Below are 17,854 nucleotides of genomic sequence, written 5' to 3'. Positions count from 1 at the left end.
TGAGTCTCACAGAAGGACTTCAACAAATCTCCTACAAAGGGTGGGGATTTTCTGAAGAAACTTAAACTTTTCATACTATTTCATTAAATTCTCACTGGCAAAGGTTTCTGAAGCCCAAGAAGGAATTTCTTGTTAGGAGAAGAGATTTCCTCCCACCTCTTCCCCTGCCCTTCCTCCCTTTTCCTCTCCTGTCCTCTGGAACAGCCGGTGAGTCCCTGGGGACTTGCTGTGGCTGTACAAGGATCTTTGCAAGCCTTTGCCCTACCTCACTCCCACTAGAGACTTTGCTGCTTCCTTTTACATATGAGCGCACTTAGACAAGGCATGGCTTTTCTTTGTGGGAAAACTTTGCAGAGAAACTGCAAAGTTTGATGTGATGGGACTAGTTTTAGGGGGAAAAAAAGACATTTCCATGTTTTGGGAAAACATTTGTCTCTTAGATGCCTTAAGAGTTACATGAACAGCTAACTGAACCATATGTACATATTACCTTTTTTTGCTGAAAAATTAGGTGGAGGTGGCAAAGAAGTTTTATTTCTAAATAAAGGGAGTTATGTACATAGTGGCAATGAAAGTTCATCACTGTTAAAAGGAAAAGATGTTTGTCTCTTTATAGAATAGCATGCAATTGCCAAACAATACCACTGTAAGATGCTTATCTAGTGCAACACAAGTCTTTGATTATTCTTTGACTGCAGAGCTTTACACCAACCACAAATTTTATCAATTCTTTCAAGTGCTGCTTTGCTAATATAGATACTGATTTTGCTGCTCGGTTTTCACCTGTTAAATCCCATGAAAGAGAGCAAAATGCAGAGAAAAGAAAGTGATCTGACCCAGGATGTTACCCTATGTGTGTAGGTACACACACACACAAACACACACACAGTTCTCCTGCAAGAAGATGCACAAGGCTGTGTGGCAATAGAATCAAAAGCAAGTGAGACTTAGCTTTCCATAGAAGGGGTGTTGTAAAGTGGGAATTTATTTGAGCACCTTAGTGTTGCATCTGAAATCTCAGCATATTAGATTTCTAGCTGAGAAAATTCCTGTCAGGTTTCTCTAATTAAACAAAACAAAGCAAACAATTCTCCTTATTTGTAGAAGATTGAAACATAGCTACTCTTTTTTTTCATATCAACTTGCCTTTAGCTTGGGCTTGTAGTGTAAGGCACAGCTTTATACCATCAAAACCAGATGAAATACTCTCAGAAGGAGAATGAGGAGGTAGAGCCAAGTCTTGAAAGAAAGGATTGGTTGCTTACATGTTTTGCATTCCAGGAAAAATAAATGTGTTCCCTAATTAATCCTAGAATTTCCTGAAGCATGTAAGCTACAATGCATTACATCATATCTTACTTTATTTATCTTCTATGACACCCTTATATGAAGATTCCAGCACAGTTTTACTCACAGAGCAATTAAGAGAAGTCTTAAATGCATTCCACAGCTGCAGGCATACTACTTCTGGAGAAATGGCAAGAGCTGTTTTGTGTTTTCCATCAGTGATAAAGGAAGAATTTGGTGTCCCCATAATGCAGTCCTCTGGAATTGGAAAGAATATACCAGCTTTAATGTCATCTGCCTTCTATATTGCCAGGAAGTAAAAATACAAAATATTTTTTATAATCTCTCTCTTCTGGAAGGACTCCCTACAGTTGCACTGCCTCCAGCATTTGTTTCTTTGCAGTGCTACTTCTTAGTTTTAGTGAACCAATGTGGGAAATGTTTATTATCCATCTTCAACACTACAAACTATTTTTTTAACTCAAACTTCATATTTACCTTAGTCAAACCTTTTTAGATACTGTCTCCGTTCATTTTCAGGCTGAACATCTGTGCAGATTGTATTTTATAGCATAAAATACAATCATATAGGATGGGGGGTCTTCAAAAATCAAGAAGCTAATAAAATGTGGACTGGGAAATGGGGATGAAGCTTTTAATTCCTATTTCAAATTCAACCTTCAAGTCCCAATATAAACTTTATCTGCAGCAGCTGATGGCCTTTTCCTTATCATATGAAGAATTGTGAAATCAGTTAATAGTTTTGATCTAATGCTTAATAGTTAGATATTCAGAGCCTCTGAAACCGTCATTCCTATCAATATGATTCTGGCAGCCTCATTCAGGATCCATAAAATAAGATAAACCTTATTGCAAATAAGCTGTGCACTTCTCTTACCTCTTCATTTGCTCTTATCTTGATAAATGGAAAAAGTATCACCTAGTGATAAAATTATTTAATCCGTTTGCTTAATGAGAATTCTTTTGGACTCTCTCTCATAAAAACAATGATGTTCATAGGAATAGAAGCAAATAAGCTTCAGTACAAGGAATAAAAAGTGTAAAAAAAAAAACCAAGGGATGTTGTAAATCACATAGGCAGACAATCTGAATTCTTAATAATGCCACCTCATCCTTGCCAAACTGGTGGAAGGAGAAACCTGAAAGAAAAGCCAAACATTCAAGAAGCTAATGTACATTTTTATTAAACTTTTAGTTGTCTCTTTCCAATACAATCTGCCTTTGGAGATGTGGGGGACCACAGCTTGACTATAACTCTTGACCATATGTATATACACAGTATGTGGCTGTACTGTGTTAATGCCACCAGGTACCAAAAACATTCAGCAAAGAAGGAGGCACAGGCTATACCAAAAATAGTTGCATTTGAAACAAAGTACAAAGAAGGTAAAAGGCCAAGAATGCACTGGGAGCCACAGTGATATGGTTCACACAGATTAGTATGCAGACAATAAATTCCATGTTTACTGCAGCCGGCGCAACAAGCTGATTCTTTGAATGCCTCTGACTCACTGATGGTTCTCATCTGAAAGCTATTATTGTGGCTGAATTTATCTTCTGCTACTTCAGTGGAAGTCTCACTGTTGCAGCACGGTGTTTCTTCATAGGTTTTCTACTTCTCTCTGTGATGACCAAATGGCCAAGATTTTTGACAAGGCCTTGAACTACACTGGCCGTGCTCTGCACAAGGGCAGGACCAGATGACCTCTGGAAGTCCCTTCCAACCTAAATTACTGTGTTAGTCTTGGATCCTCTGTCTTGTACTATCCACGCAGTGATCAGCATGGTGATGACAATACCATGTTTCTAGTTGGTGGTCTGAAGGCTGGTTTGGGGCAGAGCAAAACAGCTGTGGTTCTCTGAGGGTGGGAAACAGGTAATCTGAGCCAGTGAGGTCGGCAGAGAACAGCATGGAGAATAGCTGTGTAAGAAGCTGAAGCAAGCAGGGAGAGAGGGCAGAGCTGTGAAGGGCTGTAGGCTGAGCACCAAGCCTCCATCCATCTTCTCATATGAGACAAAGTCCTGGTATTTCCATCCTCCAAAAGGGACTTGTTGCAACATCTTGGGTTTTTCCCCTTCAACAGATTTGGTCAGAGACCAGCTATGTCACAGTGGTCTTTTGCTAGTCAGAGACATCAGTTTTCTGAAGTTTTCCTTCATGTAACTTAGTGTTGTGTTATGCTTTCACAGGTCACTGGGTGTAACTTCTTAGTCTCAGATATGCAAAAAAAAAAAAAATATGAAAAAGATGTAGCTCTAGTGATTTTGAGGAGTGTCAGATGAATAAACTGTACCAGCAAATATTTGCCTCCAGGATAAGTAAGCCTAGTGGATATCCAGAAACCTCACAAAATTGCAAGTTGAAAATAGGACTCTTTTGGGTGTTTTGGTTACTTTTATATTCCTGGAGTAAGGCTAATAAAAAGTCAGTAATACATCAATTAAGTAATGCATATGCAGTGAATGCATTCCATGGGAAATACCAGTATAGGAAGGCTCTCACCCTCTGGCTTCACTTTCTTCATGAAAACTTGTACAGAAATATGCTCAGAAATAATTTGATTTTCACCAAAGCAGGAAGAGGATAAATCCAATTGAAGCTCATGAAAACATAACTAAGAACTAGTTACGCCAAAGTTGAAAATGTGTTTTGTTTAGAACAGGATTGGCAACAGAGCTCGTAGGGACCAAGATATTGTTGAATGGTAGCCAGCAGGCTGTAACGTATTGGGCTTTACTTGTGTGTGTGCTGCACACACTTCCCTGTGATTTGCATGCTTATTATAGCATCTTATCAGCTGTTGCAAAGATAAGGAATTCTACCACGTCATTTTGTGCTCTGCATTTATTGCTCATTTGATTCATCATGAACTTAGTTGTTTTGGAGGAAATTGCATGAGATGAGCGAATGTGATTTCAAGGGTGTCTGTCTGTATAGGCAGAGCAGGCAGCATCGAGGGTGCCCTGTTTTAGGGAGAAGCTGTACTACACGGGAAGGAGACAGACATTCATGCTTCCCCCAGCCTCTGACAGCCACCTGTGCTGGCCTTGCTTGTAGGAAGGAAAAGGCTGTCCAGCACATAAGTCTTCTGCTCAAATAAAGGGGAAGAAAGAGATGAAGGGACACAGTGAGACTGGTGCACAGTGGGAAGTGATGGGCTGCAAGGTGCTCAGTTGATCCAGGGATCTTTCCTTATGACCGTAATTCATTTAAACTCTACTCTGTGTTTCTTTAAAAATATCTTATTTTTACCATTAAAACAGGTGTTGTCAAAGTAGAGTCATATCCAGGCTTTGTACTCATGGCTGATCTCTGTTCTATCCAAATGGTGGTATTTATTCCATCAGTAAGGTGTAACAAAATAGCATGATCTGAAAATGAGAGGTTTTGTCTGACCTTCAATGGCTATGTTAGGCTTTACTTTTTCAGGGTTTTCTTGATACCTTATTAAAATGGGGATTAAAGTGCAAAGGATCATAATGTAAAAGATAACTTGTACTGCTGACAAAGTGAACGTTTGATCCCACATGGCAATAATTTTTTTGTTTGTTTTTTAAGTCTTTTAGGCAAAATAAATTTGACATGCATGGAATTGAATCCTGGCAGGAATTTCTTAAAGCCACAAAATGACAGCAAATTAAGCCCATTTGTCTTCTCCATTGAAAAGTGTGTATTTGTTTCTCTGTGTTGAAACCAGGATACTTAATTGCAAAGGTTCCTGGAGATGAGCACTTTAGCTGCCAACCAGGAGCCAACAGAATAGCAGTCAAACTGCTGAAGCTAATGGTAGTGTCAATCTATTGTGTCATAAATTACATCCTGTTATAAATAATGAAATCCTGGAAACAAATGCAAGATTTGCATTCTTCACCCAGGTTTTTCATCTATTTTGTGATGAAAATGTGAACTTGAAAAACCCACATCATTAAATGTCATCCTTTTCATGTTGATTGGCATTCTTTTGGGATGAGCTGTTTTCCTGATGTGTGTTTGGCACTTCCAGATTCCACGAGAAACCCTAATTCCTGATGGCAAGACAATAATCTGGGACAGCAAGCAAGGCTTCAGAATACCTAAGGCAACTTACAAATTCATCGGGCTCCTGAGCTGTGAGGCAACTGTTGGTGGGCAAACGTACAGCACCAAGTACCTAACGCACAGAGAAAGTAGGTGGCATTCTCCACTCCCTGTCTCTCAGAAAGCACCGTGCCCTGCTGGCATTATTAATTGTTCTCCCTCTTTGTCACATGCAGCCAACACCATTTTTGATGTTCAGCTAAGCACCCCACGTCTCGTCAAGCTGCTGAAGGGAGACAGCCTAGCAATTAACTGCACTGTCACCGCAGCCTGGAACACCAGAGTGCAGATGACATGGACTTACCCTGGAGAGGTGAGTGCTGTAGCTGGAAAGAAAAAAACAGAGGTTTCCCATAGATCACGCTGCATCTAGCATCCCAGGAGGAATTCTGCTTTGGAATGCTTGCCATTGTTTGCATTCCATCATTTTGACCCTTGCTGACATGTCTCTTAAGGTTTCTTTTTTTTTTCCTTCTGATGCTTAATTTCATAAGTAAACATGTTTACACAATGTGCTCTGGTTATATTGCATAATCACAAGAAAACGCTAGAATTGTTTCATCTCAGCAAGCTTCTTTTTGACCTGATGAAACGAGAAATTTATCACCCTGTCTCAGCCAGGGGCTCTCTCTTGTGACAAAAAAGTTTTCAGTGAGGTTGTCTTCTCAATACATTCATTTAAAAGAATGGCAGACAGTCAGGCACCCGATTTGAGCATGTTTAGAGAAGATATTTTGATTTAGCTAGCCAAAATCTCATTTGTTACGTGTCACACGAACAATCCTCTTGTTTTGACAAGTACAGGAATGATCTTGAATGTGCTTCTCCACCCCCCACATTGGGAGCATCCTCATAAATAGTTGTCACTTGCAGAATAACTGCCAAGGAGTCCGTGTAAAACTGATAAGAAATTTGACATTAGCTTAAGGTTTACAACTCCCATTCCTTTCATGTCAGTTTGATTTATGCTGGTGATTCAAGTCAAGATCATTTATTATGTCACTCATTGTACCTAATCACAGGCTGAAATTATGATTGCATTATATAGGGAAGATTAATGCAATTGTTTATTGCTTACTGTAGCCATTTTCCCTGGCATTTTTTCACCTCAGAAATAAACAACTTAGCAACAAGAAATGCTCCACATATATTATATTGCTCGTTGCTGCCCTACCAAGCCCTATCTGGGCACCACACTTGTGAAATTGTGCTTTGTTTTTATTTAGATGGTAACTGAAGGGTGCTCAGTGTTTATAAGACATCAACAATGTCCTGGGTTAAATAAACTTTGAGGCCAAATGCTGAGGGGGAGTTGCAGGAAATAACTCCTCTAAGTCACATTATCTTCAGTTCCACCCTGCTATTCCCTTGCCAAATCTAGTCCCTTTTCCGTCTGTAGCGTTTCCAGAATTCTCCCCTCCTTGTGTTAATGTCCTTTTCTTCTGTGTGTCTGTTCCCTATGGCACTGAATTCAGGCACCAAACTATGTGCTGCTCTTCATATCATGGCTTCAGGGATTTTTAGGAGCAGTGCTGGACAATGGCAATGGGGAGCTGGGCATGTTGATATGACAGGCTATACAAAAGGGAGGATCTTCCTCTGGAAAGTACTAGTTTGGATGCCATGACACTTTGGGTGAACACAGGGATGAATTGCCCTATAAGGTTGTTTATATTTTTTATTGTTGACCCTCTGGAAATGTTAAGCATCTTTTGCTTATCTGTGTTCTACAAAGACATCTGGGATTTTTTTAATTAAGTTATGGTGGCAGTACAGGAAAATAAAAATCCTAATAATAATGAAAATTGGTTTGATTAAACTCTTTGTTGTTCATTTCTTTGGCTCTTATAGACAAGGAAAAGAGGTTCTGTAATGCAGCGTATTGACCAGAAGAATTCAGAGGCCAACATCTTTTACAGCATCCTTGTTGTCGACAGAGTGCGGGATATTGATAAAGGCCAGTACACCTGCCACGTGAAGAGCGGGCCATCCATCAAAGCTGTCAACACAACAGTCATTGTTTATGGTAAGAAGTGGTGCATGTTTGTGGAATATTCAGTGCTCATGTACCAAGGTCAGTCGTGTGATAGTTTTACATTGTGACACAAAGTGGAAGCCATCATGGGCAGAAAAAGACAAATGAGGGAGGGACGCGCTCCAGGAGGGAGCGCCTTCAGTCTTCCATGACTGTTTTCTACTGTTGGCAATAGACATGTTAATGTTCAATTTCATCACTTTTGTACGCTAAATATTGTGATGGCGCTGTCCTCGGTCAGTTTTAGCAGATACAATCAGTCAAACTCTAGTTTGGGGGGGAAAAAGAAGGTGCAAGCATAATTTAAATAGAGGAAACCCACTTCCTCTTCTATGGTACTTATGCATTTCTATGACAAAGTAAAGAAGAAATAAATACCCTAGCTCTACATGGATCTAGTAGCTGGTAGGCCATTCAAAAAACGCAAATCATTAATATGGTTTTACAGCAGGACCCTTGACCAAGTTCCCTATGGTTTGTCTGGGTCTTCTGTGAAATCTGGAAATTTCTGATATTATTTCAAATATATATGATTAAGGACTTTTTTTGCATTGGGTACTCTTTGGGAAGAGATCTTCTTTGGGACACCCTGTTACAATTAGAACTATCCAGGATCTTTGGAGCACCATCGGTGTTAAAGAACAAGTGACTGGTGGGTGTCCTCTACAACAGATGACTCATGGTCAGAATATGCATTTATTACATATTTTCAGTGGCGTATCTTTTCTTTCCTATCTGGAAGTGTGGACTAAGCACTCTGTGTTCGTATTCTTAGAGAGAATTTCAGCTCAGTTTCTCTGTTTAAGCTCTTGAATAAGGCACTGGGAACATAGGATGAATCACGATAACCAGTTACTGTATCTTAAACAGATAAACCTCATCTTTCAGAAACTGAGGTTTAGATGAAAATTAAAGTCAGAGAAGTTGGAGATTAAAATTAGAGTCAGAGAACCTGGGACTGTTGAAGTCATCCTGCATTCACATAAGCAGACCCATCTATTGGAAACCCATATTAGAAAGAGCCTGTATAAATAAAGGTTTGCAGAATCAGGCCTGTATCTTTATAACATGACTCATGTAATTAAACTACTTATTTGTGTTGTGCATATTATTTTCAATGTGCATGGTAAGTGTGATTAAATGTTAAACTTATTTAATGGATGTCCATCATCCTTGTGCAATTCATATGAGTAAACACAGCACCATAGGTACCAAAAAAGGACACTCAAACATGTTTTTTATACTTCGAATATTTTATTTTGCACACTTTTATTTTATTTTGCAGGGGAGAAAGAGATATTTTCCAATGTATTGTATGAATTTTATGGTTTTTTGCCTCTGGTAAAAGTCATCAACTTGGCAGAGAATTGGAGATAGGAGGCAGAGCAAATGGAAAAGAATGAATCCCAGCAGGTTGCTATTATTCCAGTGAAGTGACAACGACTTGTTGGTTTGATGAAACAGCTGTTTACCAGTGATACAGAAAGTTTCTGCCTTTTCCTTTGCTATTTCTCTGAAGGTCCCTTAAATCCTCTCTGGAAAAATATTTTCTTTTGGAACATTCATTGATTCTTGGCCTGTAAGAGAGGAAAGGTCATCTGATCATCCTCAGTTCAGCCTCCCACATACTGCAGACCACTTTATATCTTGTGACTTTTTTTCTAGCTGGATACAATGTGAATTTGGCTAGAGTGTATCTTCTCCAAGCAGATTCATGCCCTGGGAACTGCCTCTCCGTTTCTTGTATACTTGTGGTATTCCTTTCTACTTTATAGATTTCTAGGAGATTAGGCTCTATTCCTGCTGTTAACATGTGGGAGCATCAAAATTACTAAAGATAATTTTTATTTTTTACATTTTCTTTAGTAGAGATACTCATTTTGCAGGGTGAAAATCAGTAATACAGAGCACTTTTTTATTTTGTTTAAGATAAAATGTTCATTAATTTGAAACGTCGAAGAAAAACTGCGCTGGAGGCTGTAGCTGGAAGAAAATCCTATCGTTTGTCAATGAAAGTGAAGGCATTTCCCTCTCCAGAGGTTATATGGTAGGACAACATTTACTTCCACAAATACATCCTGGACCTGTTTTTATAATAGAGTTGGGGAGGATTTCTTTGAAGTTTCAGAGCTGCCTGGGGTTCTAACAAGTTATGAGAACATTACTTCCATTTCGCAAGTGTGAGAAAGGAGATATGGAAAGTTTAAAGCTGAGATCCTCAAATAGGTTGGATACATCTCCTCTTGAAATCCATGGATGCTCTACAGCTAAATATCTCTACCAGCTTTGACTGAAGTGTTGCATCCAGCTTTAGTCAGACCTAGATAGGAAACCTGAACTTGCTTTTCCGACAGTAAGAGAAAGAAAAGAAGGCTTTCATTAAAATAAATTATTGACTTGAATCATACAGACATGCACTATTGCAAAAATATGGAAGTTGGTATTATTTTGCAGTGATCTGCAGGTTGTAGACCTACTTCAGCACAGCATTCACTGCATCATTCATTTTGTCTCATGTAAGTTGTGTTAAGAATTTTTTGGAGCAGGTTTTTTTTTATTAATCCAAACCACTTTCATATGCAACCATGTTATCTATTCATTATCTCAAGGGTTTTATTTTTAAAATAATTTAAACCACCAATAGCTCTGGCTCAAGTAATTGCACTTTAACAAAGGGTCTATGACAAGACTGATTAAGAACACAAACTATATGTACATGAACAGTGGGAGTTCAGGTTACAGCCAGGAATTAATTTTGCTCCAAAAGCATTGTTTTGTTTTACAAACTTTTACACTTATGGCTTCATATAGAAAACTGAGGGGTGAGTGTGATGCTGATGCCAGCCATTTATACATCATTTTCTGGTTTTCCAGTGTTTGGGTTTATTGACTACACATATAGATCCAAAACTTCTGAACTAAAAAAATCTTCAAACACTGTGACAAATTTTTAATTTTTTTAAATTTAAAATTGAAGTTGGTCAAACATTAGAATAAATAGTCCAGAGTGGTGGTGGAGTCTCCATTCTTGGAGATACACAAAACCATACTGAAAATGGTCTTGGGAAACCTTCTGGCCTTGCTTTGTATAGGACATTAGACTAAATGACTTCCAAAGGCTCTTTCAGCTGCAGCTATTTTGTGGTTCTGTAAAATACACATACAGTGAAGTGCCTAAATCCATAAGTCCTTTGACCAAATTTTAGTGCTCCTCTAATAACAGTAAGAGTTGTTTCTCAAAACTTACTAAAAGCTGTGAATCATTTAGATCAAATCCATCATCCTAATGAATATGTGTTGCATCCTTCTACTAGCATCATGTTAACCTTCTTGCAGCTTGTTAAAATTCACTTTACGCTGTATTTTAGACTTCGAAGAAAAATCTTTTGCTTCAGGAATCTGTATGTGAGCAACAGTTAGTACTTTCTATGTTGATTTTCTGTTATCTTTAAAAACATTCACTTGATATCTGGTTCTTAAGTGCTTATCTAATCTACTTACTCTTCCTCTTCCTAAAATCACAGCTGTGCTTAGGGTACTGTAATACTTTGTCCCAGGATGTATTCTGAGGTCGTAGAGAAATGGCCCATGAAAGATGACGCAACCTTTATTTCTGTGACCAACCCTTAGCCAAAATGGTTGTCTTTTAGACTAAATGGCGGTCACAGCCATGGACAACTGGGATCTTCAGAGATAGAGTGGCAATTTTCAGCAACTCTCAAATACCATAGAGCCCCCTCAGATTCCTATCAATTTTAAGATATAGAATAATATTCTCTAAAGTGGTTTACAAATATCAGCAATCTTATTTGAAAGGAAAGGACAAGCCTGTGGTAAACAGAATCTCAGACTGGAAATCTCTTCCCAAAGATTGAGGGATATGATGTAACATGGGTGGTTTAAGCAGAAATATTTTTCAGAATTTTGATTTCTGAAATTCCATGAAACAGGTTAAAAGATGGGCTACCTGCTGCTGAAAAATGTGCCCGGTACGTGGTTAAAGACTATTCGTTAGTCATCAAGGATGTTGCTGAGGAGGATGCTGGAAACTACACCATAATACTGAGCATTCGACAGTGGAACTTGTCGAAGAATCTTACAGTCACTCTTACTGTAAATGGTAAGTTCGCAACATGTTCCCATGCTTCCCCTGAACATGTAAGTGCTCAGTTTTCTTTGAGCTGGATTGTCACCAATCTTGCACTGACTTCATGGACCCAATTTTCTTACTGACTTCATGGACCCAAACCCAAGCCTCAAATGTAGGGTGAAAGACTCATCTTTGAACCAGAAGATGGACGCTGCCTTTCATTAGAAGTGTTTCTGTCCTCTGCAGCCACATATTTGCTCCTGATGACTTAAATGTGTTACTAACCACTCACAGGACTGCTGTTTTCCTTTGTTCTCCTGGGGATTTTTCTTGTTACTCACACTGCAAGAATGTAGTATTTTAATAATCATGCAATACATTGGAAATAAGCTGGCTTTAACAGCTTTCCAATTTTTACCCTTTCCAGTGAAACCGCAGATATATGAAAAGGCCGTGTCATCATTCCCTGATCCCAATCTGCATTTACTAGGCAGCAAACAAGTGCTGACATGCACTGTGTATGGTATTCCTCCACCTAAAATTACGTGGATGTGGTATCCCTGTAAACAAAACCATTCTAAAACAAGGTAGGACAACGTCTTTACTTTTATTTAATATGTCTTCTTTTACTACTACGCTTAAATGTTTTTTGTAAGAGTAAAGCTTGTCTACTTTTTATCAATATATTTTTCAGTATTTCTCTGTCCTTATTTGAAAATGGAGGACAGACTGGTTATTTGGTATTACTATTTGGGTTTATTTACAGTTCACTACTATTCATGCATGCAATATTAGTCCAGAAGTGATAATTGCTTCTGCATTTTCATGAGAGAAGACAATGTCTTGCAAAGTTCACACGCTTTCACATGAAGTTTTCCTCCATGCTTTTCTCCATGCACAGTGCCTCCTATGTGTGGTTTCTTTTGAAATCAACAGAAAGCATCATAGAAACTTCTTCCATTATGAAGAAGTGATATGTTTAGTCACAAATTCAGTTTGTGACTGTCCTGTGATATGTTTAGTCACAAATTCAGTTCAGCAAGCTAAATGTGCCCATCATTCTCCAGATGATATTTAAACAGGGTAAAGAATAAATGCCACCATGCAGGCTTACTTGACGCTGATGTGGTGCTGAACTAATCCTGTTTTTACATTTTGTTTTCTTTTGAACTCTGTTTCTTATGATTAGGAATTTGTGTTGACTCACTTATCCACAGCTCTTCCTGCATAATGAAATCTGACACAAACTTAATGATTGACACTCAACCTCCACAACAGCATTGTCATTAATTTGCTATTGGAGGGTTCAAACAGGCAAGGTACTTGCCTTGGATCACAGCCCAGTGAAGATATTTAAAAACCTGACAAGTTTAAGACACAACATTTTCTCAGTTCCAGCTGAAGAATAATCACATTCCACAGGATTTCACTTTTTTAATGCTTTCATAGAATTGGGATTTAGCACCAGGCAAATATTTAAGTACATGCTTAATTGCAAGGGTACAAGACACGTCCTTCAACTAAACAGGACATCTCAATACTGAGGGTCTCAATACTAAACATCTCAAACTAAGGATACTTGTACATGCTTTGATATCAGTGAGAGAGTGGTGAGCACTTCCTAGAAGCAGGAGTTATTTTTCCTGCTATGTCCTTGGGATTATGCTAATGACTGTCTTTCTGTGCCCTTCTCACCAAGAGGTGGCACTAGCAATCTCTCCTCTTGCTGGAATAAGTATTACCTGAAATCCTCCATTTCAAGGACAGGTGAGAGCTGCATTTCCTCTGTCTGGTATGTTACCTTGCAAGGACAAGTTGCAAAACTTATTTTTGCTAATAGATGTAAGAGAAGAGAAATCACAACATCTTTTAACTAGAGAAACCTCGAGAAAGGTATATATGAAAATTTTCAGTCTTTCAGTCTTTCAAGAGTTTATGCAGCTATGAATAATCTGGATTGAAATCCAGTACAGCACTGAAGAAACTGTTGGTTCTTCCTTGGGAGTCGAGGTGGTGTTCATCTGTTGTCAGGTATTTCCTTCTGTTAGCAAGCACAGGTCTACACTCCAGCACAGGACATCGAGTCTTCAGAAAGAGGAATGGACTTTTGCATGCGGGTCTTCAGTAATGTGCTGAACTGTAGACTCCATTAAATGCTAATTAGGAGTGTGTTTGAGCAGGTGATCAAAGGAGAAATGTAACAATTTGAGTCATCTATTGGCTCTGTTACAATGTTGTTTCCAGACTGGCTTCCAAATTGCCTTCATAATTGTTCTGTGATGATTCCCTTTAACCCTCTCCCCTTCCTTCTCCTTTAAGTACTCATTGAAGAAGTAGCCTGGAGAACACCATTTTTAAGGCTTTGCCTAAAAGGAGTGTTTCCCTCTGAATAATATGACAATTAACTATTGCAGAAAGGCAGAAATACATGAGTAATTACATTTTGTCTCCTGCTTCAGATAGGGAGCAGAGTGGAGTACCTCAGCAGCTGGCACACTTTGCTCAGGCTGATGTCTGTGCAGGTTCAGGTTTTCTCCCTGAAGAACAGGAAAACCCTTCAATCCCACCTATTTCACTATACTTCCCTCTTTGTGTGATGGGAAATTTGCCTATACAACAGATTTAATGTTCATGTACCTTGTGCAGGAGATAAGAAACATATCTTATTCTGCCATTACAGCATTTTTTAATATTTATCTGCCCAACATTAGGTTTCCAATACTAAAATGTTGCTCTATTTGTGCTCAAGTAATGCTTGTTTCTGTACACAGATAAACCTTGTACTTTAATTCAATGAACCCCCACAGGCTGCCCTTCAGTGCGAGATTCTCAGGAAATTTCTGAGTCCCATGTTATAGACATAGTGTGCACTCTGAACAAAAAGGTGCTGTTGCTGCAAAGACCTTGCAGTGCACTATTGGCTCCAAGATCTGTTTGCTCTAATATTTCTTTATATGTGTGCTTAACTTCACACCACTTGAGCACTGTCACTGGGCTGGGGACTGACTGCTTAAGTTAGATGCTTTTATTTTTGAAGGACTGTTGCCTATGGCCTCCTTTATTAGCCACCATTAGGTTTTGTGGATACTTCTTTCACTTTACAATTGCTTTGCTTAAACCAACTCTTGCCATTAATCAACCTTTTTAGCTAACTAGGTAACTAGCTAGCTTGTAGGTGGAAAGATTATCTTCTGATATTCACCCAAACAAGGAAACATAGAAAAGTCAAGGAAATCTGTCTGGGGCAAAAAAAGCGCAATATTCTGGGTTTTTTTTTTTAAGCTTATGCAGAGCTATTAAATTTAGAGATGGCAGTCAAAAGACAGTAGAAGACACAATGCAAAATAAAACTAAAATTCATTTTAAAAAAACCCCAAAAAATTAGTCTTTCTTAAGTGATTGAGAAACTGCTTTTTCAGGGCTATCTTACTGCAGTGTATGCTGCTGCTCTGTAGCAGACACATTCCCAGGCTGGGCAGCTGCAAGGTGTTCAGTGGATATAGAAGAGCACAGCCCGGTGGGACACTTATCCTGAAGTGTCCAGCAGCCTCCTTAGCCACTTTTCTACCACTCTGGAGCCATCCTATCCATCCTGAATTTGTCTCAGGCTGGGTTGTCAGCAGAGGTGTATGGGGGCAGACAGCAGCAGGACTTGCTGAGAGTCTCCAGAGCCAGGCAGGCTGGGATCCACCTAAAACAGATCAGTTCTGAGGCTGCAGAACAAGCATCTGCATGCAGGGAACGTGCTTGATGTTAATGGTTCTTGACCTGAATCTCTTCAGTAGATTTTGTTTATCTTAAACTGACCTGGCAGAAATTGCCAAGAAAGGCATGTGGGATACTGCTATTGCTCACTGGAAGCACTGGCTTGCTCAGCAGCTGTGCGATGTTTTTTGGGGCCAGTTTCTCTCTCTGGACATTTCTATGTGGGTAGTTCAAGAGAGATATTCAACCTCTGCCCAAGGTTTGACTGATTGGCCCTTCAGAAATGGCAGACAGTTGCAACACTGAAATTTTATCACGGGGGTTTCAACTCTCCCATCACCTTGCTGCCTCCCTCCTCTTGAGCTATGAGTTTTGTTTAGCCTCATACTGAATGCTATGTTATTATTTTACAGCCCTGCCATCACATCAACCTATGGTTTTTTGGCTTTTGTTATTTTTTGGGGTTTTTCCCCCTCTGCATGTGTTTGCTTGAGGGAGAGAGAAATGTAATAGTACTATGGAGCTCCGTACAAAAACAAAGTAGCTGGGAACACTGGTACATCATTCTCTGCTCTCCTGACTACAGTGTCAAGATATAAACTCTACTTGGTGGTAAAACCACCTGATGGTGGGATTGGAGATGGAGGGCTGAATACATGAAGTATCTGAGAGGAAAAAAACTTGAGGTGTTCCTTGAAACTTCTGCAGAGATACAGAAAGACTGAAACTATCATAATGACAGTGCATGGCCAGACTCCCAGCAGCTTCTGTGAAAGAGGAGGCAGGCCATGTTTGCATAGCAGTCTAATTACATTTCTGCCTTGCTTGTGTCAGGGTATTAATAAGGGATTGAAAGGCAGAATCATTAGGATGTGCTTGGATAGATGATCAGGGGAAACCAGATTTGGGACATCAGTGAGGTGTGTAAAATGAACAAGTAAAGAACAAATGTTAATTGTACATAATTAGGAATGTACTGAACCACCCACATTTAGTTCTTGGGTGTCTGCAAACACTGATGCCCACTAGCTTATCCACAGCAACTGGTTTTGTTCCCTGTGCCACCTTCTATTTTCAGGAAGGGAAAGGCTGAGTCTTTGGAGCTGGTATAAGTAGGCCAGATGCCATTAACCAACAGGTAGTTCTAAAATGCCTTTGTTTAATTTGACATGTGGCTGAATCCTCAGCTCTACCTTCACACTAGCTGAGGATCTCTGGCTGGTGGCCTTTGTTGCTTCCACCCTGTGCTACAAGAAAATCATCTTACAGCAATCTAGTAATGTAAAGGTACTTATGGGTGCAACAAAAATCATACTAGCTATTCCCTTATTTTGGTTTAGTTGGGGAAATAGATTAGTATGAATAAAAGTCAAACCCCGTGGTTTTTTACATAACCTTTAAAAATGCATAGGAACTGTCACAGGTGTGCGTTGCCACAACATGGACTTCCAGGGAACTTGAAACCAAAGGAAAAAGAGGAGTGAAACAGCATCTGATCTGCTTAAGCCTGAGTAAGGAATATGCTCAAGTATCTCATTCTGCACTTTCATTGGGAGCCAAAAGCCAATGCTTTCTTGTGAACACATTCTTTCCTCTGAGTAGAGCTAAGTCCTTGTTTTCAGTCACTATTATGGAATTTATAATGTTTTTTAATATTTTGTTTGTTTAATATTTTGCTTGCAAAATGCCTTTTGAATAATATCTGGCACATCCATATGTTTACATAAGCTTGACAAATATATGCTTTATACTGAGTACAGTTTGCCCCAGTCTGTCCAGAGGGTTACTCATTGATGAATTTATTCTGCAAGTATAAATTACTTCATTATGGATCTTAGTTGAATCAGAACCTTAAGCTTTCAAGTTTCAATATTGCTAGTTTTCAAATCACTTTAAATCAATTTTTTTAAAAAATTAAAACAAGAAGCATTGTATTATTTATTTTGTCATTGATCAATCTTCAAACACAAGAGCTACAGCAGGATCCAGATGGTCAGGGATACTCTGCTTAGTACCACGCTTTTATTCTTACTTGCCTATGTTGGGTTTTTTTCACTTGCTTTTATTTTTTCCCAGTTTCTTTTTTTTTCTTCTTGTTGCCTTCACAGGGTGGTCTCTTGGCTTTACTATGTGCAGTCTGACACCCAGCCTTAAGGAAAAACACTTAAGGGTCACGTAGGTGGTGGCATGTTTCTGCTTGATCTTTTGCTCCATGTGGCCCAGCCCATACGAAACAAAGTGTGTGACAGGCTGTACGTGGGGACTGCACGACGTGAGCGAGGCCCCGCACGCTGGCGGTGTCCGAGCCAGTGGGGAGCCCCAGCCTGTAGCCAGAAGCCTGCTCCTGCACTAGCAGGGGCTCCTGGCCAAAGGAAGGCACGGGGTCAAACTCTGTGTGTGCTTAGGAGTGATTATGAATGGAGTACTATTACTGGATCAAGTACACCTTTTACAAAAATATACAAACTTTAGTTAGCATCCTCTTTCCTTTTATGTGTATGCCTTTCAAAAAGCCTTTGCAGAAGGCTTTGAACAGGCATGTGAGGTAGGATTGTGCTCAGAAAAAAATACTCCGTTAAAAAATAGAAAACAGAGGTTAAGAGGGAACAACCAGTTCTTGCAGCGTAGGGAGGTGATC

General features: G+C 39.3%; 1 protein-coding gene across 1 annotated transcript in view; it reads left to right on the top strand.

The window, feature by feature from the left end:
• The window catches only part of FLT1 (fms related receptor tyrosine kinase 1), a 107,849-nt gene that overhangs the window by 25,135 nt on the left and 64,860 nt on the right, over positions 1–17,854 (top strand). Inside the window, exons 5-10 of the mRNA XM_053971968.1 lie at positions 5,313–5,475; positions 5,563–5,699; positions 7,238–7,412; positions 9,351–9,468; positions 11,372–11,541; positions 11,939–12,098. Of these exons, the coding sequence (XP_053827943.1) occupies positions 5,313–5,475; positions 5,563–5,699; positions 7,238–7,412; positions 9,351–9,468; positions 11,372–11,541; positions 11,939–12,098 (923 nt within the window). The remainder of the gene's footprint in view (positions 1–5,312; positions 5,476–5,562; positions 5,700–7,237; positions 7,413–9,350; positions 9,469–11,371; positions 11,542–11,938; positions 12,099–17,854) is intronic.

This window comes from Vidua macroura, chromosome 2, assembly GCF_024509145.1.
Source record: "Vidua macroura isolate BioBank_ID:100142 chromosome 2, ASM2450914v1, whole genome shotgun sequence".
Lineage (NCBI taxonomy): Eukaryota > Metazoa > Chordata > Aves > Passeriformes > Viduidae > Vidua > Vidua macroura.
Note: the sequence above shows the minus strand (reverse complement) of the source record. Positions and strands in the feature narration are given on the sequence as shown.